At 40.6% G+C, this 23,657-nt stretch overlaps 2 protein-coding genes across 3 annotated transcripts in view; both read left to right on the forward strand.

Moving 5' to 3' along the window:
• The window catches only part of vipr1a (vasoactive intestinal peptide receptor 1a), a 37,732-nt gene extending 22,805 nt beyond the window's left edge, over nt 1-14,927 (forward strand). The window contains exons 6-14 of one of the 2 annotated variants that reach the window (XM_010891906.3): nt 321-450; nt 7,162-7,315; nt 8,239-8,299; nt 9,392-9,458; nt 9,562-9,653; nt 10,169-10,237; nt 10,445-10,574; nt 11,436-11,477; nt 11,711-14,927. In XM_010891906.3, the coding sequence (XP_010890208.1) occupies nt 321-450; nt 7,162-7,315; nt 8,239-8,299; nt 9,392-9,458; nt 9,562-9,653; nt 10,169-10,237; nt 10,445-10,574; nt 11,436-11,477; nt 11,711-11,908 (943 nt within the window). In that variant the 3' untranslated portion in view covers nt 11,909-14,927. The remainder of the gene's footprint in view (nt 1-320; nt 451-7,161; nt 7,316-8,238; nt 8,300-9,391; nt 9,459-9,561; nt 9,654-10,168; nt 10,238-10,444; nt 10,575-11,435; nt 11,478-11,710) is intronic. The other variant, XM_010891915.3, reaches the window with a different exon arrangement.
• A 4,611-nt stretch (nt 14,928-19,538) lies between these two features.
• LOC105023044 (mitochondrial ubiquitin ligase activator of nfkb 1-A) lies at nt 19,539-22,341 on the forward strand. The gene is made up of 5 exons (XM_010891926.4): nt 19,539-19,651; nt 20,267-20,387; nt 20,489-20,576; nt 20,666-20,786; nt 21,059-22,341. Exons 2-5 carry the CDS (start codon nt 20,268-20,270, stop codon nt 21,555-21,557), a joined length of 828 nt encoding a protein of 275 aa, XP_010890228.1. The 5' UTR covers nt 19,539-19,651; nt 20,267; the 3' UTR covers nt 21,558-22,341.
• The last annotated feature ends 1,316 nt before the right edge of the window (nt 22,342-23,657 follow it).

Here is a 23,657-nt window from a genome sequence, read left to right on the forward strand (position 1 = left end):
AGCAGATGATGTTTGCAAATTGTTGCATAGCTTACCTGTGTATTCTGCCTAGTTACATGCACTGTGGCTACTTAATTTTGTGTACTGTAAGTGTTGTCATTTAATATTTTTTTTATTTATCTTGTTTTTACATTGTCTGTGAATGTGATTCTTCATTTGACATAGTAGGCCCATTATGAGTATATTACATGCTATAATTGCATTAAATAAATCTCAAAGAGACACATTTGTTCCAGCCCCGTGTGTGTGTATGTGTGTGGTTAGTTTAAAACACACACATACACACACTGATATATATCTTTGTCATGTTATTTCTACAGGAAGTTGCACTGCACCAGAAACTACATCCACATACATTTTTTTGTTGCCTTTATACTCAAAGGCATCGCAGTTTTCATCAAGGATGTGGTTTTGTATGAGGCTGAAGAGTCAGAGTGCACACCTGAAACTGTGAGTTTTGCTTTGTTATGTTACTTGCTATTGCGGATACCTTGGTGTACATAGAAATATCTTCAAGTACTTGACCTGCATAACACAAACACTTGAAAGGTCAAAAGGTTAAGATATTGTTGAACTAGTTTGCACTGTGTGGTGTGTATTCCTCCTTAAACCCAGATCAAAACCTTTGTTGAATTTTCACCCACTTTAATCAATACAATGGTCCTTTGGAGGAAGGATTGTTGACATAATATTCAGGATTGAAAGCAAGACATGTATTCCTGGTATGATGAATTGTGTGGGAACGCAGTACAGCTAAAACATGTTCTGTTATCAGTAACTAAAAGAAAATGATAAGAAAACTATAGCTAATTAAGACATTGTTTAAGATTAACAAATAAGCTACTTTGAAATTACTTGCTGTAATTATGAAGGACCTATTCATACATACACTGCTAAAAAAAAATGTAGGGAACATGTAATCCTCACAGTATAACACCAAGTCAATTAAACTTCAGGGATAGCAATCTTTCCAGTTAGGAAGCATAAGTGATTGTGAGTCAATGTAACCTTTTTTGGTGCAAATGAAAGTGACAACAGGTTCACTGGAGAGGCAAGAGCAAGACAACCCCCAAGAAAGGAAATGGTTTTTGCATGTGACGGTCACAGACAATTGCTCTCTTCTTATCCTTCCTGATGGATTCTTCTCTAGTTTTAGTTTTTCAAATTTTGTTAGTGTCCTTGTCACTACTGGTAGCATGAGGCGGAACCTGCAGCCCTTTCAGGTTGCACAGGCAGTCCAGCTCATCCAGGATGGCACATCCATACCTTCGCAAAAAGGTTTGCTGTGTCTCCCTGTACAGTCTCAAGAGCATGGAGGAGATACCAGGAGGCAGGCCTTTACACGAGGAGAGCTGGACAGGGCCATAAAAGGGCATCAACCCAGCAGCAGGACTGGTATCTGCTCCTTTGCGCGAGGAGGAACAAAAGGAGCACTACCAGAGCCCTACAAAATGACCTCCAGCGGGCTACTGGTGTGCATGGTTCTGACCAAACTGTCAGAAACAGACTCCATGAGGGTGGCATGAGGGCCCATTGTCATCTGTGGGGACCTGTGCTCACAGTCCAGCACCGTGCAACTCGATTGGCATTCGCCAGAGAACCAGAATTGGCAGGTCCGCCATTTGCGCCCCCTTCTCTTCACAGAGGAGAGCAGGTTCACACTGAACACGTGACAGACATGAAAGAGTCTGGAGATGCTGTGGTGAACGTTATGCTGCCTGCAACATCATCCAGCATGACCGGTTTGGCGGTGGGTCAGTGATGGTCTGGGAATGTCTAGGCAGTTTCTGGATGACGAAGGCATTGATTCCATTGACTGGCCGTTACGTTCCCCAGACCTGAATCCAATTGAGAACCTCTGGGACGTTATGTATCAGTGCATCGTGGCCGCCAAGTAGCGCCACAGACTGTCCAATAGCTCACTGCTGCCCTGATCTAGGTCTGGGAGATTTTACTTCCATTTTCCAAACAAAATCTACTGCAGTTTGATATTTTGGAATTGTTGTGATATCCTTTTTTTGATTGCAAATTGACTGATTAGTTCAACTTACCTGCACAAACATCATATATTTTCCAATCATGTAGTTAATGTTTTTGCACCCACTGCTGAAATGATTGTTCCAATTAATAAAATCCATCCTGCTGTCAAAGATAAAGTGGGATTCCATCAGGAATTACCCATTCCTTTGCAGTTCATTGCCTTGCAGGTAGGGTTTTCTGGTAAAGTTCATAGGTTTTCCAGTAACCTCAGTAGATGCTGTGATTCTTTTGGAAGTTCCCAGGGAATTTCTGAAAAGTTATACCAATTTTGCAACCATGCCTTTTCTGGCCGATGTACTATGTGAACCAATACTTAAATAAGGTATTATGGGATTTATGTAATGTGTTTAACATCTATGATTTTTCTCCAACAACTCACATGCAGGATAAGGTATAAAAAAGTAATTAGTTCAACAGCCATTGAAATCTCTGTTTTTAACAGTTATAGAGATGGGTGATAACTCTAGAGTTCAGTTGAAAGGGCAATGTATAATAGGAAATTTATTTGGATGTGTGGTTTAATATATTACACAATACATTAAAAACAAAAAACATCAAATCTGAAACATGTTGGACCTAATTGGTTTGAGTAATAGCTACAAAACAATGTAAAATAACTTTAACGTAAAGTTAATCTAGAGTGAATTTTCATTTTATGAACTTAAAAATATGAAGGCAACTAACCTATTCATGTTTGCAGTGTATGTGTATTTATTGATTTAATATTCAGTTGTTTGGCTCTCCATACGAAAATGGGCTGTATACCCTGAAAGTTTCATGATGGAGACGCGCACATACAACAGAGGATGTTTTAATTACTGCGAGGCTGCAAGTGGTTGTAATGAAAACAGATTACCAAAATTCATAATTATTTATGTAGTGATTGTTCTTCTGAGTGCTATTATTTTTGACTAGGTCCCTCTTGGAAAATAGGTTTTCAATCTCAATGAGGCTAAACCTAGCTGAATAAATCTAATTTAAAAAAAGACAATTGTCACATGTTATTAGAAAAGTTTCTCCATTTCCCAAATTGCACGTACATATGAAGGCCTACAGTATCTCACAAAAGTGAGTACACCCCTCACATGTTTGCAAATATTTGATTATATCTTTTCATGTGACAACACTGAAGAAATGACACTTTGCTACAATGTAAAGTAGTGAGTGTACAGCTTGTATAACAGTGTACATTTGCTGTCACACAGCCATTAATGTCTAAACCACTGGCAACCAAAGTGAGTACACACCTAAGTGAAAATGTTCAAATTGGGACCCTCCCTGGTGTCATGTGACTCATTATTGTTGCAAGGTCTCAGGTGTGAATGGGGAGCAAGTGTCTTAAATTTGGTGTCATCGCTCTCACACTCACTCATACATGTCACTGGAAGTTCTACATGGCACCTCATGGCAAAGAACTCTCGGAGGATCTGAAGAAAATAATTTTTGCTCTACATTAAGATGGCTTAGGCTATAAGAAGATTGCCAAGACCCTGAAACTGAGCTGCAGCATGGTGGCCAAGACCATACAGCGGTTTAACAGGACAGGTTCCACTCAGAACAGGCCTCGCCATGGTCGACCAAAGAAGTTGAGTGCACATGCTCGGCGTCATATCCAGAGGTTGTCTATGGGAAATAGACGTATGAGTGCTGCCTGCATTGCTGCAGAGATTGAAGGGGCGGGGGGTCAGCCTGTCAGTGCTCAGACCATACGCCGAACACTGCATCAAATTGGTCTGCATGGCTGTCGTCCCAGAAGGCACTGGGGAGCTGCAGTTCATTGAAAGGAACCATGAATGCCAACATGTACTGTGACATACTGAAGCAGATCATGATCCCCTCCCTTCGGAGACTGGGCCGCAGGGCAGTATTCCAACATGATAACGACCCCTGCAAGATGACCACTGCCTTGCTAAAGAAGCTGAGATTAAAGGTGATGGACTGGCCAAGCATGTCTCCAGACCCAAACCCTATTGAGCATCTGTGGGGCATCCTCAAATGGAAGGTGGAGGAGCGCAAGGTCTCTTACATCCACCAGCTCCGTGATGTCTTCATGGAGGAGTGGAAGAGGACTCCAGTGGCAACCTGTGAAGCTCTGGTGAACTCCATGCCCAAGAGGGTTAAGGCAGTGCTGGAAAATAATGGTGGCCACCAAACATATTGACACTTTGGACCCAATTTGGACGTTTTCACTTAGGGTTGTAGTCATTAATGGCTGTGTGTTGTGTTATTTTGAGGGGACAGCAAATTTACACTGTTATACAAGCTGTACACTCACTACTTTACATTGTAGCAAAGTGTCATTTCTTCAGTGTGAAAAGATATAATCAAATATTTGCAAAAATGTGAGGGGTGTACTCACATTTGTGAGATACTGTATATCTAGAGACTGTAGGTCAATTGAATAGGAAATGTACAGTGCAGTATGTAATCTAGCCAGTGTAATTCTGTAGTTATACCAATAACCAAAAATGTAGAATACCATACTATTTTATTTGTTTTTCTGTCTGTCTGTTTGTCTCTGTCTCACTCACTCTTTCTCTCTCTCTCTCTCTCTCTTTCTCTGGGTTTACTCAGAGTCAAGGGCTTACTCTTCAAATGAAAACAGGGTGTGGCATTTTTTGTTGGAGAGCACTATAAATGAATACAACAGGATCTTAGGGAGAGTTTCTGTTTGCTAAACACTCAGAGTTAGTAGTGATGTGGTATATGCGGCTTGGCTGAATGACAGAGGAGGAAGGCTGGCTTTGAGACCAATTACAGTGCACTGATTAACTTCATCCCAGAAGCATACCTGGGGGATGTGCTAGCGTAGTGGTTAGAGACACAGTCTGCCACACCATATATCAAATCCAGCCAGGGATAAAACAAATTAGCATAAGTTGAGGATGAACTAAAACTTAATTGGGTACGAGCTTCAGTAGCTACATGTAGTAAGTATAACTGTTTTAGTAAGTTAAACAGTTGATGTTTATGTTGCGGTGGACGAACTGCATGTCTAACATGTCTAACATAAACCGCTTGAAGTGTTGGACTGTGTGTCTTGAAACACATCTTCCAACTTATCTGTTTGACAGACATAAGTTAACTACGCAATAAATGAACAATACAAATATGTTATGTTGATTGACAAACGCGTAAGTAGCATAGATATTTTTCCCGCCTCCGAAGTTCTTCAAGTTGTAAACAGAAAATTAGGATGTTAACCCACTCCATGCTACTGCATGCCTTGTGGTCAGAGCAGCAGCCTCTACACACACTGAGAGTTCGCCGCCAGCCGAGTCTATGCCATTGCGGTTATCTTTTTACCGGACCAAGTGCAGTGTATATTTATGTTGCGATGGACGAACTGCTACTGACATGTCTAACATCATAAATCGCTTGAAGTGTTGGACTGTGTGTCCTGAAACGCTGCTCTCTCACTCAGGAAGAGCTGGTGAGAGTGAGAGCAATGAAACATATTACACGAACAACTAACAACAAAAATATATGTTGATTGACAAACAAATATTATACATAATTTTTCCACCACCTATGTTCTTAGAGTTGTACACAGACAATCTTTTTGTTTCTGTTCCTTTTCTGTCATCATTCTGTCAACATTTTTTAACAGAACAAGTGAACGTTCCCTGAAACCAAATCATGAAAATCTAAAATAACTAGTTGACAGTTATTGTTTTCATTATAGGTACTGTGTAGCTATTAGCTAGTCAACTACAGGAAGATGTTTCTAATTTAATATAAATTACTTTCCATACAGCAGGTTTCGGATTAGCACAGAAACAGAATATTGGCTACTTCTTATAACAACACTTGCCAATAAATAGCTTCTATTCAAACCCCCTGCCATGTTCACCACAGTCACCTCTACTCGTGTCCCGGTCAAACTAGGCCTGCCTAGTTAATTTTTTCTTGTTTTAAATGATCTCTCTGTGATTCTGAGTTGTCTGTTCTTTGTGCAGTTCCTTGTAGCAATCTGTGACTCGAAAACGCTAATCTGGATGGGCTGTAGTGTAGCGTAATGATGATTGACAAACATACAGACGATTATTCATTCAACACACCAGCAACATGAAGTTACTGATGAAATAGGAGACTATTAAATGGGTTTCTCCCTCTCTCATTTAGGTTCACTTTTGGTTAAACTTGAACTGTGTTGTGCCATACTTTTCCCGGGTGCAGTACTACTGTAGCTCTTGTTGATATTAGAGTTACGGTAACGGATGCATTTTCATGGGCTGTGGTGTGTGTCACCACATACTCTGGTGTGGCAGAGTAGCCTCTCGCTCTTGAGTGCTGGGCCAGTAAATGAAATGTCGCTGATTTATAATACCCAAACTGACAAGGTGAAAAATCTAAATTCAATCAATCAATAAAGCCCTTTTTACAAGGGCAGCCAGACACTCTGTGGTTCTGACACTCTGTGGTTTACTTACCTGGTAAAATGCCGGTGTGGGTGTGTCTGGTGGGAGGGGCTGGAGGGCGGTTTGTGACTCAGAACTGATACACGTTACACCTACACAGAGACTGTGTTTGTTAAGTTAGCCGTAAGTGGGTTTTCTGTAAGCTTCAAGTGTGACAGATGGTTAGATGACCTACAGCTGGCTGGCCGGGTTGGCTGTGTCTTGGGTGACAGTCTAACAGAGTGTCTGCTTTTGTGAAGAGCAGCTCCATGATATACTGCCGACTGTACTGTAACTGGAGTAAACACAGCTGGCCACCCTTAGAGATGGCTGGGACAGGTACCGTCTCTCACGGGAGATGTTTAAAGAGGACCCTGTTACAGATCATTTGTGGTGAGCGGCCTTATCCGGTGCTCCCCAAATCTGGTTCTGGGGACCCTGAAGGCTGTGTTTTACACGGTCGGTATAATTCGGATCTTTGTTTCACTCATTTGTATTTTGATGAGTCTGATCTCCTCTGAAAATAGCCATGCTAAAAGATATTTGGTCAAAATAACAGTTAGAGGGATGAGAGATAAGAATTAGGCTGCTGTTGGGTTTATTACTTTAATCAACTGAGTGAGTTCCATGTCAGTTCTATAGATAATGAACCGTTCACCCTTTTGTGTCCTGACCTACTAACTTGGTAATGTTTTGCTATTGTTAATGTTGTTCTCTGTAGGTGGGATGTAAGGCCGTGGTCATTTTCTTCCAGTTTGGCAGCATGGCCAGTTACTTCTGGCTACTGGTCGAGGGCCTCTACCTCCACGCCCTATTGGCTATCTCCTTCTTCTCTGAGAGGAAGTATTTCTGGTGGTACATTCTTATTGGTTGGGGTAGGAGTCACTCTAAAATCCTTTATCTTCAACTGTGTTGCTAATCTCGAATGATTTTTGGCTGTAATTCTCAATTCTGTCTTGTCCAATTTGTAATGATTGCGCTTTCCTCAAAACATCAACTTTGCATGGGCTTGGGAGGGTCAAGAATACGACCTCCAAAACACTTCCCGTCAAGCTGTTTTGCTTTTCATCCCACTGCTAGCTCAATAAGGAACCCATAAACAATTCCACTGTAGCCTCTAAGCAATAAAGTGCTAAAATCTGGAATTAGATCAGCCATCAAGTATAAGGCTGGAAAAGGAATGACTGCTCTGTCTTTCTGTCTGAAAGAGTCAAACAGGTTACAAACTACAAACCAAAAGGCTCCTTTAGCTGAACTGGACAACACGCTGCTAAATGAACTAAACAAGTAGCAATGCAGATTTGACTCATAAAGAACCCCCCCCCCCCCCCCCCCACTGGGCCTACTTGACCTTAGGGCAAGTAGGGAGGAACTGTTATCACTGCCCCCTCTCGGTCTGGCAAGCATTGGAGCCCACAGGGAGTGATAAGACCATGCTCAGTATAACAGGCCACTCACAAACTGTCAACTAAACTGCTGCACAATTCTGCATTCTACTTTCCCTGCATGCAGATATATCACACTGGTACTGTAAAGGTGTATGTCAGCTGTAAATCTGTCTGTATTTTATATGTGCGCTTCGTATCCTGTTACTACTGTGTATATTCACTGTGTGTCATTGTATGTCCGTTTTGCATATATTCTATGTATTCTGTCCCTACATGTAGTCTATCACTCATCACACCAAATCCAAACATTTCTTCATTAGCAATCAAATATGTTTCTGATAAATTGAATAGTTTGTGTCTGAAAATTGTATTTCAATTAATGAATAAAATATTTCTCATGATTTTCACAGGGTTACCCACCATTTTTATCACAGTTTGGGTAATCACAAAGGCTTATTTAGGACACCCTGGGTAAGTTCACTCTTTGTTTGGTTCTGTCTTGTCTCAGAATCAACCACCAACTTAATCGCCGCATGTTCTGAATATCCTGTTGTGCTGTGTTCTTAATCATGTTCGATTTGAACACTGTGTCCAACTTTTACACTGGTCAATAAGAAAGTTGAGAGAAATCCTTGGTGTGTTAGGCTTTAGCTTATATGGATTAGTCCTAGAACAGCATATCGCCACGTTCTTTTATACCCAAGGAACCATCATTAGGTGTTGACATTGCTGTGGGACCGCTGAGTGACTCCCAGCTACACTGGAGCAGTAATGAGCAATGCTCTGACCCTACATCCCTATCTAATTGGCCATCAGTGATGAGACTGACCAGAGTACCTGCCCCTGTTCAGAGAGCACTAAAACCCAACTTCAAGAAAAGTATCTGAAATAACTCCTAAAGGGCGGTTCATTTCTCTTCTGTAATATGAAGTGGCCGGCTCAGGACATTTTTAACCATATCACAGAATTAAGATCAGCTTCAATCAACATATGAGTAATATTTTATTCAGTTAGGACACTCCCATAGAATGATATGGTCACTGCAACTGAGGCCAACTTTCAGCATTTACCTATTTCTATTTCCTGGGCACATGAAGCATGGGGTAGTTGGTTACTGTGTTCTGCATTGCAGTTTAACATTCACCTCAACAGTTAATGTACAGTACGTATTATTGTAATGCTATAAAGAAATCTATAAGTGTAAATCCATGTTACTGTGTTGGACATTTTCCACAAACTCCTGCAGTGGCTTCCAGGTCTTATAAGGTTCTTACCACTGTAATTAGAAAAAATGTGCATCAAACCTACCCATGGTTTATTTAAACAATATGGCACAAGGGGGTGTGGTATATGGCCAATAAAGTAGTTATATGAAATTATGTATTATTGTGTATAACATGTAAATGACTGGCTAGGTTTGTATGTATGTATGTGTCTGTGTGTGTGTGTGTGTGTGTGTGCACGTGTGGTTTACCTGCGTTTTCTGTGCTCTAATTGTGCTCCTCTCACTGTGCTCCTCTAAATGTGCTCCTCTGACTGTGCTCCTCTAAATGTGCTCCCCAGGTGTTGGGAGATGATAAATGACCCTCCCTGGTGGATCATCAGAGGGCCAATATTAGTGACCATACTGGTGAGTCAAACACACACACACACACACAAACCTAGCCAGTCATTTACATGTTATACACAATAATGCATCATTTCATATAACTTGTCTTTTATTCCTTCCCCAGGTAAACTTCATTCTCTTCATCTGTATAATACGGATCCTGCATCAGAAAATTAATTGCAGAAATATAGGGAGAAAGGAAAAGCATCAGTACTCGTAGGTGTCTGTTATTCAGCTGTCTGTTATTCAGCTGTCTGTTATCTAGCAGTCCGCTTATCATTCTGTTATTCAGCTCTCTGTTATCTAGCAGTCCGCTAATCAGCTGTCTGTTATTCAGCTGTCTGTCATCTAGCAGTCCGCTAATCAGCTGTCTGTTATCTAGCAGTCCGCTAACAGCTGTCTGTTATCTAGCAGTCCGCTAATCAGTCTGTTATTCAACTGTCTGTTATTCAGCTGTCTGTTATCTAGCAGTCCGCTAATCAGTCTGTTATTCAGCTGTCTGTTATCTAGCAGTCCGCTAATCAGTCTGTTATTCAACTTTCTGCTATTCAGCTGACTGTTATTCAACTGTCTGTTATTCAGCTGTCTGTTATTCAGCTGTCTGTTATTCAACTGTCTGTTATTCAGCTGTCTGTTATTCAACTGCATCGTGGGACAATTTGAATTTACTGGGATATGCTGATATCACGTTGTGTATCATTTGACCCCATCATTGTGATGTTGTTCTTCAGCAAAGACATCCAGCAAAGACATCCAGCTCTGAGATATTGCTATGAAATACCCTTCACCTACAGAAGATGGTTAGCTTTACATTTGTCCTGATTTTTGGTAGATATTAGAAGCATTAAACGTTCTCTATTCAGGTCCACAGTACTTATAATTAGGAATAGTTTTTTGGAGAATATCTCACAATGTAGCGTTTCAATCCGATGATCTCACAAAAAGAATTATTGAAAGATATACTGGCCAAAATGAACCCATCTTCTCTGTGTTCATCAAATCCACAGGAGGTTGACGAAGTCCACGCTGCTGTTGATACCTCTGTTTGGAATTAACTACATCATCTTTGCCTTTATCCCCGAGGAGGTCAACACCCAAGTCAGAATGGTCTTTGACCTGATTCTTGGCTCCTTTCAGGTAATAAAGACCATGCGATATGACCAACATGCTGTTTGTTTCATTCTTTTTAATGATCAGAAGTGCATTACACCCACCAACATGAAATACATTCTATAGTCTCTGTGGAATAGAACTGGATGACACTAGTCACAGGCTGTCTGGTATGTTCTCGTTTCAGAACACTGTATAAAGAATCTTTTCTATCTGCATTCTCTGCATTCTCCGAGTGTCCGGAATAGTGTAACGTCTTAGAGTACGTAATAGTGACCTTTGGGAGTATCCATCTTCCCCATTCTCATCTGACCCTCCAGTGATTTACATGCTGTCTAATGAGTTGAGGTTGAGCCAAATGGGCCATTTGAGGTATAGAGAACGGGGTGAAGAATATTACAGAAATAAGCTGTGAATGTAACAGTCTCTGGGAAATTCAAGAATATTTGGCATAAAATTACATTATTAACCAAGTAATACAGATTTATGAAATACATAGGAACTTTGTTCCCACTTAATATACATAGAAACCCAAGCTAAAGTATGTAAACACTCAGTCTCCAACCCCCAGGGAGCTCTCCCACAAGTCATCCTGACAGGACCTGACCTAATATAAATACCCGGGTCATTTATGAGAGCAATGATCTGGTTATTATGATAGCAGTCATCATTTATACTTTTAAAAGTCATATTTTCCTCTGGGAAAAAGCTCTTATGTCTCTTCAGCAGAGAATTGCCCAGAGATGATGAAGGAACCTTGTGCTGATCATGATTCCTAGGATCCATGGGGCTCCTACATCTGCGTTGGCTCAAATTCTCTGGGGCAACACGACACGATTCAGAATGCTAATCATCTATATGTATCATCCATCTCTCTCTCTCTCTCAGGGCTTTGGGGTTGCAGTCCTCTATTGTTTTCTAAATGGAGAGGTAAGAGCAGACACTCCGTGGGCACAAAACTGTTATTCAGATGCATTGACAATGACTGGCTTCATTTCTATTGAATCTCTGAATAACCTAGTACCGTTTACTGAGAATTTCCTTCACATATTGTGCGATTGTCTATTTTTGTGTCCTGATCTTATCTTACCTTCCGTCTGTGTCCTCTCTCACATCTTATTTAAGTGTGTGTTTCTCTTATCTTTTTCCCCTATCTCCTCCAGGTCCAGGGAGAGGTGAAGCGAAAGTGGGGGCGGTGGCACATGCAAAGGTTTCTGGGTAAGGGAGACACGAAGTACCAGCACCCCCAGTCTCTGGCGAGCAACGGCAACAACTACAGTACCCAGATCTCCATGCTGGCCAAGCACAGCCCTAGCACACACCGAGCGTCAGACAGCCAGGAACACTTCTCTGCAATCTGAGGCAGGCTGGGTGTCAGAGGGCAACGCAGAGGGCTGTTCTGAAGCTGTGCTCAGGCGGCCAAACGGAGACTCATTAGCCATGCACAACGGCAGCAGTGATCAGGGACACTCATACACTCTTGAGATTGTCCAGTTGGTTTCATAGGCAGTGGGTGGATATTTTTGTATATCAGCATAGTAACTAAAACCTCACCTGGCAATCCATGAGATCAAAAATGTGCACATTTTTTTTACGGAGCAAAGGGATGATTTTGTCATTTTAGAGGAAATTCATTTCTTCACTGTGTAAATCTGTACCATATGCTCTAGCAAATCCCTTTGTCACACGTTTGACATCAAAACAAATGAACATTCAAAAGGGGCTGTTGAAAGCTTTCCACGCCAGAGGAGTTGGGTAATTGCAAACAGCTATTGAACAGGTTTAGTAGTTAGGTTTACTCCAGATGATTAGATGACAGGCAGTGTGAGAGAAAAAGAACTCACAACTGGAAATAGAATAGCTAACAAGTGGGAGAGAGATGTGTGTGTGTGTGTGTGTGTGTTCTGAAACAGCAGTAAGCCGGACTCGAACACATGCTTATCAGTATGTGTGTACTAGAGACACCGCATGCACAGCTTCCAACAAGACTCAAAGACTGCATTCATTCAGGCCTAATATGATTTTGCCACCTATTCCACTTCTGTGCAGCGTAAATATTAATGTATCTTGTGCTGTTTTATTCTTGATAGCTGGAGTCAGATATACTGGCACTTTGTAATGAAGTGTTTTATGAATAAACAAAAGAGAATTTTGCTGCAGAAGGAAGCATCCCATCTGATCATACAAAATACAGCGATGTGTCCTGCAGCACGACAACGGACAGTGGAATACAACTTCAAATGGTTTATGTGTGGAAGCAGCTGTGTATATTTATGCTATGTTCCGTATTCTAATAGTTGCCAGGGCAATTAATTTTCTGCTGTTCCATTATGAACTTCCAACAAAGAACTTCATATCCCACTCTGTTGGAAGAGCCTTAGATCTTCCTTTGACTGAGTTCTAAAATCACAAAGCAAGCGTCATTTCCCAAACATAGGATCAGCTTGGTTAGTGAAATTATCGGCTTTATCAAATGCCTTGGTAGGTCTATAAACAAGGAAATGAAGTGCAGTTTTTCATTAAAGCATGAACAATGTAATTTACAACCTGTGTGGTTTTAGTAGCTTCCCTGGATAGTATGAATGACCATTACAAGCCTACATGTACAACATAGTATTTTTTTGGGCCCACACCATTTCAAAATTGGAAAAAGTTTTGTTTAATATACTTAGTAAAACCAATTTGCATGTATTTCATAACGTTTTTACTTTGCAGACCAAATGTCATAGCAAAAAGAAATTAGGATGTCTACGCACAAAGGATTTTTACTTTAAATGTAATATTAAAAAAAATCCATCCATAGCTTAGTGATGGATGCTTATGCTTTGAAAAAATAGTTCAATCGTAAGTGTAGAGACTACAGAGTTAGTTTTGAAAGCACAGTTTCACAGTGCTATGTAAAACCTTTAGGTCTGTACACTGGAATCTGGGTACCAATCTTAAACTGCTAAAACCACCACCAGATTGGCTGTCCACAAAATTCTTGTTAATCAACATTTAGAGTTAAACGTACCTATCTATTCATTTTCCACTAGATGTTTAGCCACTGATGAATACAGTTTAGTGTGGGAAAATAAATTGTGTGTTTAAATATACAGTAGCTGGATAGCATTCAAGACCAAAAGCTTATTTTCCTCTGAATTGATGAGTGACATTGAAGCACAGATGTTTTTAATTCAGACTCTGAATGCATAGTTTGTTGTGCATTAACTCACTCAGTTGTTTAGTATTTCTCGTAAATCCCCCTAAAAATTATAAAATAAACTGCAGTTCTTAAATGATGTGTGTTTCAATGTTCACTCTGCTAGATGAATAAGTTAGAGAATCAGTTAGCATATCAGCGGCAGTGATGGAGATCTGAAATGGTCAAAGCTGCCCTCTCTGAGTTTACAAGTTACAAGATCTTATTTTATCTGTGCAGACTTTCCTAAACTGTGTTTCTGTGACCTTTCAGTGGGAGTGTGGTTTATCTTGTTATATTCCAGTGTACATACACACTGCCATGTTATGGAGTTGTTCAAGCTATTGTACAGTACTGTCTTATCATGTTATATTTTATTGTGGTTATTTACAGTTCTCAGGTTTTGACTGGATTTGAATGTTTACATTATATTATGTAAGTTATTTTCATGTCATTATTTTAAAGTTAGTGTGTGTTCTTTGTTTGCCAGTTGGGACGACTGATTTAATAGAATGTTTTGAACATTCCTACAACCACCATACACAGAAGAGTTTGATTTTGTTTATTGTAAAATAATCAAGAGTTTTGTAAATATTGTGTAATTCTGCATTTTGGTTCAGTTTAAGTTATGTTCTAGTAAAAACTGAAGCAATGAAAAAATGTTGTTCATCCTGTTAGAAACATCTGCTTTCTTCAGTCCAAACATTTCCTACCAAGAAAATGTTTGACAAAATGAATAGATTAATGATGTAAGTTCCTCTTGTTTTAAGAAGGTGGCGCACCAATCTGTGCCTGAAAACCTATTGTAGTCCACATAATTTCCTACTCTTTTTGTGTACTTTCTACATTAGGCCACAGTACACTTAACCTGTTATTGAATGAACAAGCCAAGCCTGGAATCAACACTGAAACTTTTAATCATTGTGAAACTGAGTGTAGATTCTGGGAATGATTAATGTACTTCTCCATATCCATCTTTATCTGTGTGTGTGTGCATGTGCATGCGTGCGTGCGTGTGTGTGCCTCTCCCTCACTCTTTCCCTCTCTGAGAATTGGAAAAGCCTATGATCATAAAGCTGTTAGCAAAGCCACATGAACCATCTCCTCTTATCATCTCTTACCTAAGGAAGTCACTGACAAACCAATGACCAACCAATGACCAACCAATGACAAACCAATGACCAACCAATGACAAACCAATGACACACCAATGACCAACCAATAACCAACCAATGACAAACCAATGACAAACCAATGACCAACCAATGACAAACCAATGACCAAATGTTTGATCCAGTGGTAGTAAGCCATCAATTCTACTTCACCCAAGTAGAGTGCCCTAACCGAATTACCTGGGGTAACAAGAATAATGTACCTGTAATAATTTAGCAGATATGACAGTCTGTTTTCTATCATATCCATACATCATGACTCGAAGTTCCATACATTTCAGTTAACGTTGGGCATTGTGGAAATCTTTCTTCAAAAAGTGTGTACTAATGTGTCTACTCTAGATACGGTGTGTGTGTGCGTGTGTGTGTGTGTGCGTGCACGTGTGTGTGTGCACATGTGTGTGTGTGTGAATCTCCTGTAGAGTCTGGTCAAACCACAGCAGAAAATGACATCACAGCAGAGTTGGGTGACTGAAAGGCAGCATCCCAATCCACTTGGTTCTACTCACAGTGTTGTCCTGTACTCGCCACTCCACAAGAGGCTTCAGAATGGGTCTGTGGTTATGTCCGATGGGTCTGAAGTGTACCTCAATGCACTGTAAAGGGAATAGGGTGCCATTTGGAATGTGGCCTTCCTCCACAAAAGAACATGAATGTATATTTTAGTAAAATATATTTAGCTCACACGGTACTGTATCTTGACTGGGTTTTTCACATAAAATTGTTGATCGTCCCAAACATTGTGTAGAGGAATGCCGTTCCTTCACCATTTTCTATTGTTGGACTGGATCTAGGAGTATGAGATTAGAGCATGCCACTTCTAGAGAGTGTTGACAAGGGTTTGAGAAAACCAGGCCCGACTAAGAAAACAGTGAGGCCCTTAAAGGAGAACAGTGAAATTATCTGGAACCTCCATCCATTTGAAAAAGTCCCAACTTGCAAAGAAATCATTGGTTTGAAAGAGAAAATGAGTGACATCTAATTCTAGCCAACTGAAAGTGTCAGAGCAGTGAACGCCCCACCCCCAAACAACCTGCTAGACACCTGATAGCGGCGGCTACTGATTGGTTGAGTTAGTGGTATGGTGTGGTGCCAACAGGCCTTTGACAATATCCTGTTAGCTGCACTGTCGTACATAGACAAATCCCTAACTGATGCATTATGTGACGTCAAAGGACCAATATGTGGGAGTGGACAAGGCTATACAGACAGGAGAAATGCAGGCCTTTTAATGTAATGTTTTATGATGATGCAGTTTGAGGAATTAACAGGGGTTTGACTTGATGGGAAAGTTCACCCAATTCTACATGCTACTTTATTACTTTTTCTTTGCTGGACACAGTTAAAGCCATATTATAAAGGGGGTACGCACATAGGCTCCAAAGGCCTTAAATGTTTTGCCATTATTATTTTCAGAGAAATTATCTGAAAAAGGGTTGATTACACAATGTTATTGAATGGGAATGGGTCTGAATTTCAGCATTTACATGAACACAAGTTGTGTTTTCAATAAGGGTGTGTTGACTTTTGAAATCCACTGTAAGTAACCAGGCTACTAACTGTTTACAAACAGTTTTATTGACATGATGTTGTCTATTTTGCCACGCCCTAGTGGTATTACAGTGTTTGCCTGGAAGTGACTTGGCCGGTCTTAAGTTGAAGTTTCAAATAAAAATGAAGGTGAACTAGACAGCAGTAATAAAACCTCATCAAATCCTGTTAATTAGAGTAATACATATTTAAATATATGTCTAGTCAAAATATACAAATGATACAGTATAGTGCTAGAAAAATAGTATAATAGCTCAAATAAACAAAGGATACTATTGCGCACTGTATCATGTCTTTATAATGTCAACAAGAGGCGCTGTTCCCTTCTACATAATAACGCATTTAAAATTGGAACTGTCAAAACAAACTCTGGCAAGTTCCTGTAGTCATAGCCATAGGGTAAGATGTCATGGTCAAATGAGGGCGAGGTGATGATAATATAATAAAATGACAAATAGTTTGGTTTTCTGTAAAGATAACAGAATGTAATGGCTTAATGTTCTGGTTTGTCCAACACACGGTGTTACACAGATACATCTCATACCCTAAGGTGAAGATTAACCTACTTTTGGTGTGGATTTGTGCTCCGGCTTGGTCTGTTGGAAGTAATGGGGAGACACTGACATTTAAAAAATAAATAATAATAATTAAAGTTAATTGGGAACATAAAGCTACAGCAACAACCTGGGATGAAGGTAAAAATGGGGAGAGTAGATGAATAAGCCTACTGAGAGCTGAGGATGACTAAGTGGCCATGAGTTAGCCAACCCACCACGGTGAAGATCCCTATTCATGAGATGAGACATGGGATATCGACTGACCTCAGAGAGATCCAGACAACTTTACATCCCATCTGAAATACAGCAGGGAAAGTTCTCTCTCCTTGTCTTGAGGACATTTAAATCGAAAGGATATAACTTGTGAATAAATGTTGAATTACATTAGAGCAACCATATTTTATCATGATTAAATCAGTTGGTTAGCTTTCAGTGAAGATATTTACAGCTTTCTATTTCTAGAAATACAACATTTTTCTTTTTAAATGCACAGAAAGAAGTTCCAGGCAATATTCGTATGCATCTTAAAGGTCTTATTGTGTGACTACACATCATCTAAGGACTTCTTTATTAGGATAACATAATTACATTCCAAAGTATACTAAAGGAATATGTATTTTATTATGAATACTTTACATTGTAGTTGAGCAGATTGTTAATGTACTGCCCGAAAGGTTTTCATTTGGTGCTGGTTTTCTGGCGGTGTGTTTTCAGATGATGAAATGTTTCAGTTATGGCATTGAGTCAGCAATGACTTTTTCTATCCTCTAGCTGAGCTCAAGGCTACTTGAAATAAAGGAACAGAAAGGCCTAAACTCTATATCTGTGCCAATGCATTACCTTTACTGGACAATATGGAACTCAGTGTACTACTTAAGATCAGAAAGCGTTGTATTCTGTGGTGCCGTCACAATGACCAAGAACTGAAAAATTCAAGGACACACAATAATTATTTAAACTGAGTCATATCTGCTTTAAAAGCAAGAACATAACAAAACAAGTTATGTGCAAGTCTAACTTCCATTCTTTTTTTAATTCACTATCCATTACCTTTATTAATGACACAAAAAATACAAACCTAAAGAAACTAAACTACTTGGCAGCAGTGACTAAGTGAATGTGAATATTCAATGAATCTGAATATTAAGTGAATGTTGTGTGAATATTTAGAAAAGATGAGTTGATGACAACCTAGACTCATTTACCACACCTATGGGTCTATAAGACCACCAGCTATGGTAAGAGAGTAATTAGGAGCAGCAGGATAGTCTAGTGGTCAAGAGCATGGAGCCAGTAAATAGAAGATTTCTGGTTCTAACCCCTGAGTCAAGGAGGTGGGGGAAAAGACATCTTAATTAATTTATAACGTGCTTAGCACACTTATCTGGTAAAAAAAAGTTTTCTGATTCTGGTGTAACAGCTTTCAGCCTGTCAACAGGTTTGAACAATCCAGGTTTGAACACCTGTGCAATAATCATGCTGTCTAATCAACATCTTGATATGCCACACCTATGAGGTGGATGGATTTAACACACTGTAACACAGTAATAAAGGGATGTTGATGTTTATTGGCTAATAAACCTCAAAATCCCTTTGAAGAAAAGAAAAGAAAGTAATGGCAACCCCCTGAATACCCTTACTTCCCGGAGCAATGGTGTACAATATGGTTTCTGATAGAAAAGGTTGTGTTGTGTAGCACAATATCACAGGTTTATGCTAAATAGAGACAAATTGTTTATAAAAAATGTGAAAAACAAGAAAAAGGCCTTTTTATTCATGTTATGGAGAACATTTTCCTCCAGTAGTGGGAGAAAGGTATGACTGGTTAACTCAACTTATATTTCAACCAGGAACAGGGCGGAACAATCATTCCAAATGTGCTATCGAGAACATTAGACACATTTTTACTGTAAATCATAATCCTAACCCTTACCTAAAATGTATTTCCTTAATTTCTTCCTTCAGGGCATCTGAAAAAGTTGTGTCCTGTACAACAATGTGTGTGGAACATCCTGTATGTATATTTCTTCCTTGAGTGCAGAGATAGATAAAGAGAGAGAGACACAGAAAGACTATCAGAATTCATTATATCTTCTTAGAGAAAATGTAAGCACGCTTAAGAAAAATTTACCATAGCCATATCCCTAAAACAGACAGCCAATATGCAGCAATGCAAACTTGGCTAACAATGGCTTTACAATACATTTCACATGTACTGTACGTTTTAGCCATTTACTTCAGTGTTATGTTTGATATTTTTATTTGATTCAGAAGGATGCATTTAGCCTGCGAGGCAGTAGTGCCTCCCAGTCATATTTTTGTGGACTTTCGGCCCTTCTGCTGTTGATTCACTGAACAAATGTCCCCAACCCGGCCATATACTTAAAATACGCTTTACCACAACCTATGGCTATGCTGCCACCTGGGGGATTTCTTTTAGTGGTGGGCGGGTATGACCGCAATTTTCCTGCTGGACATTGGCTTATAAAGTGAAACGTCATCAACGTGCGGAAAGAAAGAAAGTGAAACGTCTACCCATTCACCAAAGCGTCTACAGCAGACGCTGTCCACTTTTGTGTTCGGATTTAGAGTTGTTTCAGGTCATTGGTTCGCACATTTGACTGTGTGTTTTCGAATAGCTAGGTGAGTACGCTACTTTGACGGTTCATTCAAACTGAATTGTAGTTAACGGCTGTTTCAGTAGAGGACATGATTTAGAGCTGTTTCAGTAGAGGACTCTACCGCTCAGGTATTGAAGCAGGAAACATCCAGCTTACCTTCAAATGAAAGGAGTTCGCTAACAGCTACCTTTGCCTTCGCTTGGCGTCTATGTTTCAGTTTCACATTTTTGGTTCAGGCAGGAACTTCTGTTAAAGTCCTTTCTGGGCAACAACACACTAGATGTAAGAGGCAGATTTTTAACCCGACCCGTATTGTATAACTCACCCTAACAAATTCGGTTCCTGGACAGGATTCTGATTTAACTAGCCACCACACCAGTTTGATTGAGCTAATGGATTCACCAAATTATATACCACTAGTTCATTTTAATTGCTGTGGCTCCCCAAGGCCATACCTTTTCCAACATCCTCATTAACAAAGTTACTTGAGGTTTCTGGGTTCTGAGATGAACCTTTCCCCATTCAACCACTTCACCACAAACATGTACATTGTACGTGCACTGACCCATAACTCTCCACCAGTAAGGCTTCATCGCATGATATCTGACTTCAATCTTAATGTTATTGTTACAAACAGAATGAGTGACCTTCCCATCTTCAACCCATTGGTTCTGATTGGTGTGGGCTCCAGCTTTGCTTTCTCTGGCCTGTTCTATCACTTATACAAAGAGAAGAAACAAGAGGTTATACAGCTGAAGGTAACACATTAACACACATGGAGATCTGTCATTTAAAGTCAATTGTCTTTGTCTCTCATGAAAACCAAAACTGTTAATTATCGCTTTCAAATTCTTTTTAGGAAATCCCAAAATTCAGGCCTGATCGACACTTGGTAAAAATACTAAAGGCATCTCCCCACCGAAGACTGCAGTATGTAGCTATAGAAGGTGAAAAGAGTAACCACACTTAATAAATGTGCTAAAACATGGTTTAAGTTTATTCTAAACATTATGAAAGTAAAAACATTTTGTTTCAGGTTTGGTCCAGGCTGATGGTGAGCCACTTGCCAGCCAGTTTATCCCAAGATGCTTTGGGGTTATACAGAGGATAGTGGTAGAGGAACACTGGAAAATGTGGAACAGCATTACAAGAACATGGTTTGTACATGGAGACCGTTTCAGCCAATACATTATTGTAAACATTAACTATGATACAAATTTCTCAACATATACCTGCATGTCAGTGTGAGCACAGTAACCTACCAGATAAAAACATAAAACTGAGACATTTTGGACCACCAAGACTGGAATTGAAGAAACTATGAGCTACAGTATTACTTTGACAAACAGGGGAGACAGATAGCTGGATTTACTACAGTTAGAGCTGCAACAATTCAATACCTTCAATTGCAATTCCACTCCCTTCTCAGGAACCCCAGGACACGCAACAGAAAGGAGACCAACAACGCTGTCCCCTTCAGCCTGGTTGAACCAGGCGCCTACGTCACGGACATAACTGTCAAAGTCCACTCCCCTCTGGAAGCTTCTGGCTGCTTCTTGGAGAGGGTTCATCATCGAGTCAGACATGCCCAGGAGGGCCTGGTGAATGTGGTGTTGGAGGGCCTCAGTGGCGAGCGACCTGTGGCGCAGCAGGAGACCGAGGAGCTGCTCCGCGTGGGGACCACTATGACTGGGTTTGGGGAGGTGGTTCTGGAGGGAGGGACAGGGACCACCATGAGGCTCCAGGCACCACAAGATGGCCGCCTCTACATTCTGGTCCCCACCAACTACAGGGGCTTTATAGAGAGACATGAGGGTACGGCCAATATGTGGAAGTTGATGACTGCTCTATGCGGGTTTACAGGAGCGTCGCTGCTGGCCGGGGCGGTATACTCCTCTGTCGGGAGGCAGGACGGCCGCAGGGACTAGTGTTGATTTCCGATTTCTAGTCATTCCGTGCCAAGATTGAGACCAAAGCGAGTACTTTGTTAATGAAGTATGACTAGCTGTGCGGTCAGTGGTGTTTAGTGAATTCCATTATTAAACAAATCAAGTTTAATGGCAGCATTATAGAGCAGTGGTTCCAAGAGTCAGTACACGAAGTAGCCGAGCTTTGTTGTAGCCCTGGACAAACACAACTGATTACGAGTCATCAGGCCCTCATTGACTTAAATTGGGGTATGTTTGTCCAGGGCTACAAAGTGTGCTGTTTGGGGTACTGGTGGACTTGTGTTGGGAACAACTGTTAGCATAGAAATCAGAATAAATAGATCCGGTATGAAGTCAATGACAGTGTTTATAGTCACACAATATCCTGGTATTAATCAAGAACACTCAGTGATTCTGTTTTTGAGTTGACTCATACAAACACCCAGTTTACGATAACCTGACAAGGCTTGTGTCCTGATTATGACCGATGTGGCCCCTTGGTGCAGCCTCAGTTTCCAATGTGCTAATGAATGCATTTTGATGGATACGTTCTGTAATCTCTTCTGTAATGACTCGTTGCACTATTACAACACACAGTAAACACTGAACAGAATGACAATGTGTTGCCTGTTATAGAGGACCATTTGTATGGAGATGCAACCATACTGTACTTTCAAAAGTAGTGTTTGTCAATGTATCGACAAGTAAGCACTCACATGGGATGTACTTTTTGTAATATTACTTGATGTATTACTAATGTATTTCTTTGTCTTGTTTTCAATCACATTTGCTTTGAATCATTTGTTGCATGGGGAACAATGGTGTTATATACTGTACCGATCATTGTAGTCATAGACCTGATAATGTAGGACTTTTAGATTGTAATACACTGGGCATAGGACTTCAACTGAGGATCTTTGTAGTACAGCACCACGACTATCTGTTTCACAACATAAGAGCAGTCATATATTAAACAGCCCCACCAATATACAGTTGCCACGGTTGGACTGTCTGTGGTCCCTGGGCATTAAATGAAATTTAGAGTTAGATAGGCAATACATCCCTACAATATTTAGTACTTATTTCTCTCTTGAAAAGAATGTTAGGAACCAAGAAATAACGTTATGGTGCTTGCAGTGCCTTGGACCCACGTAGAGGGTGTTTTGAATTGGAAAAGACGTCCGGTGTGGACTGGATGGAGACTGGGCTCTAGGGATGACCCATCCACGACCCATCTTCAATGCTCTTACTGAGGGAAGGAGGTTGTTGGCCAAGATCTCGCGATACATGGCCCCATCCATCCTCCCATAAATACAGTGCAGTTGTCCTGTCCCCTTTGCAGAAAAGCATCCCCAAAGAATGATGTTTCCACCTCCATGCTTCACGGTTGGGATGGTGTTCTTGGGGTTGTACTCATCCTTCTTCTTCCTCCAAACACGGCGAGTGGATTTTAGACCAAAAAGTTATATTTATGTCTCATCAGACCACATGACCTTCTCCCATTCCTCCTCTGGATCATCCAGATGGTCAATGGCAAACTGCAGACAGGCCTGGACATGTGCTGGCTTGGGCAGGGGGACGGCGTAGTGTGTTACTAATGGTTTTCTTTGAGACTGTGGTCCCAGCTCTCTTCAGGTCATTGACCAGGTCCTGCCGTGTAGTTCTGGGCTGATCCCTCACCTTCCTCATGATCATTGATGCCCCACGAGGTGAGATCTTGCATGGAGCCCCAGTCTGAGGGAGATTGACCATCATCTTGAGCTTCTTCCATTTTCTAATAATTGCGCCAACAGTTGTTGCCTTCTCACCAAGCTGCTTGCCTATTGTCCTGTAGCCCATCCCAGCCTTGTGCAGGTCTACAATTTTATCCCTTATGTCCTTACACAGCTCTCTGGTCTTGGCCATTATGGAGAGGTTGGAGTCTGTTTGATTGAGTGTGTGGACAGGTTTCTTTTCTACAGGTAACGAGTTCAAGCAGGTGCAGTTAATACAGGTAATGAGTGGAGAACAGGAGGGCTTCTTTAAGAAAAACTAACAGGTCTGTGAGAGCCGGAAGACTTACTGGTTGGTAGGTGATCAAACACTTATGTAATGCAATAA

This window comes from Esox lucius, chromosome 3, assembly GCF_011004845.1.
Source record: "Esox lucius isolate fEsoLuc1 chromosome 3, fEsoLuc1.pri, whole genome shotgun sequence".
Classification (NCBI taxonomy): Eukaryota; Metazoa; Chordata; class Actinopteri; order Esociformes; family Esocidae; genus Esox; species Esox lucius.

Bases quoted from the DNA above. Each gene is read 5' to 3' on its own strand.
- LOC105023044 (XM_010891926.4), top strand. From the start codon at position 20,268: ATGAGTGACCTTCCCATCTTCAACCCATTGGTTCTGATTGGTGTGGGC. The intron at 20,577-20,665 runs GTGAAAAGAGTA...ATTTTGTTTCAG, and splicing joins GCAGTATGTAGCTATAGAAG to GTTTGGTCCAGGCTGATGGT. The intron at 20,787-21,058 runs GTTTGTACATGG...CTCCCTTCTCAG, and splicing joins AACAGCATTACAAGAACATG to GAACCCCAGGACACGCAACA.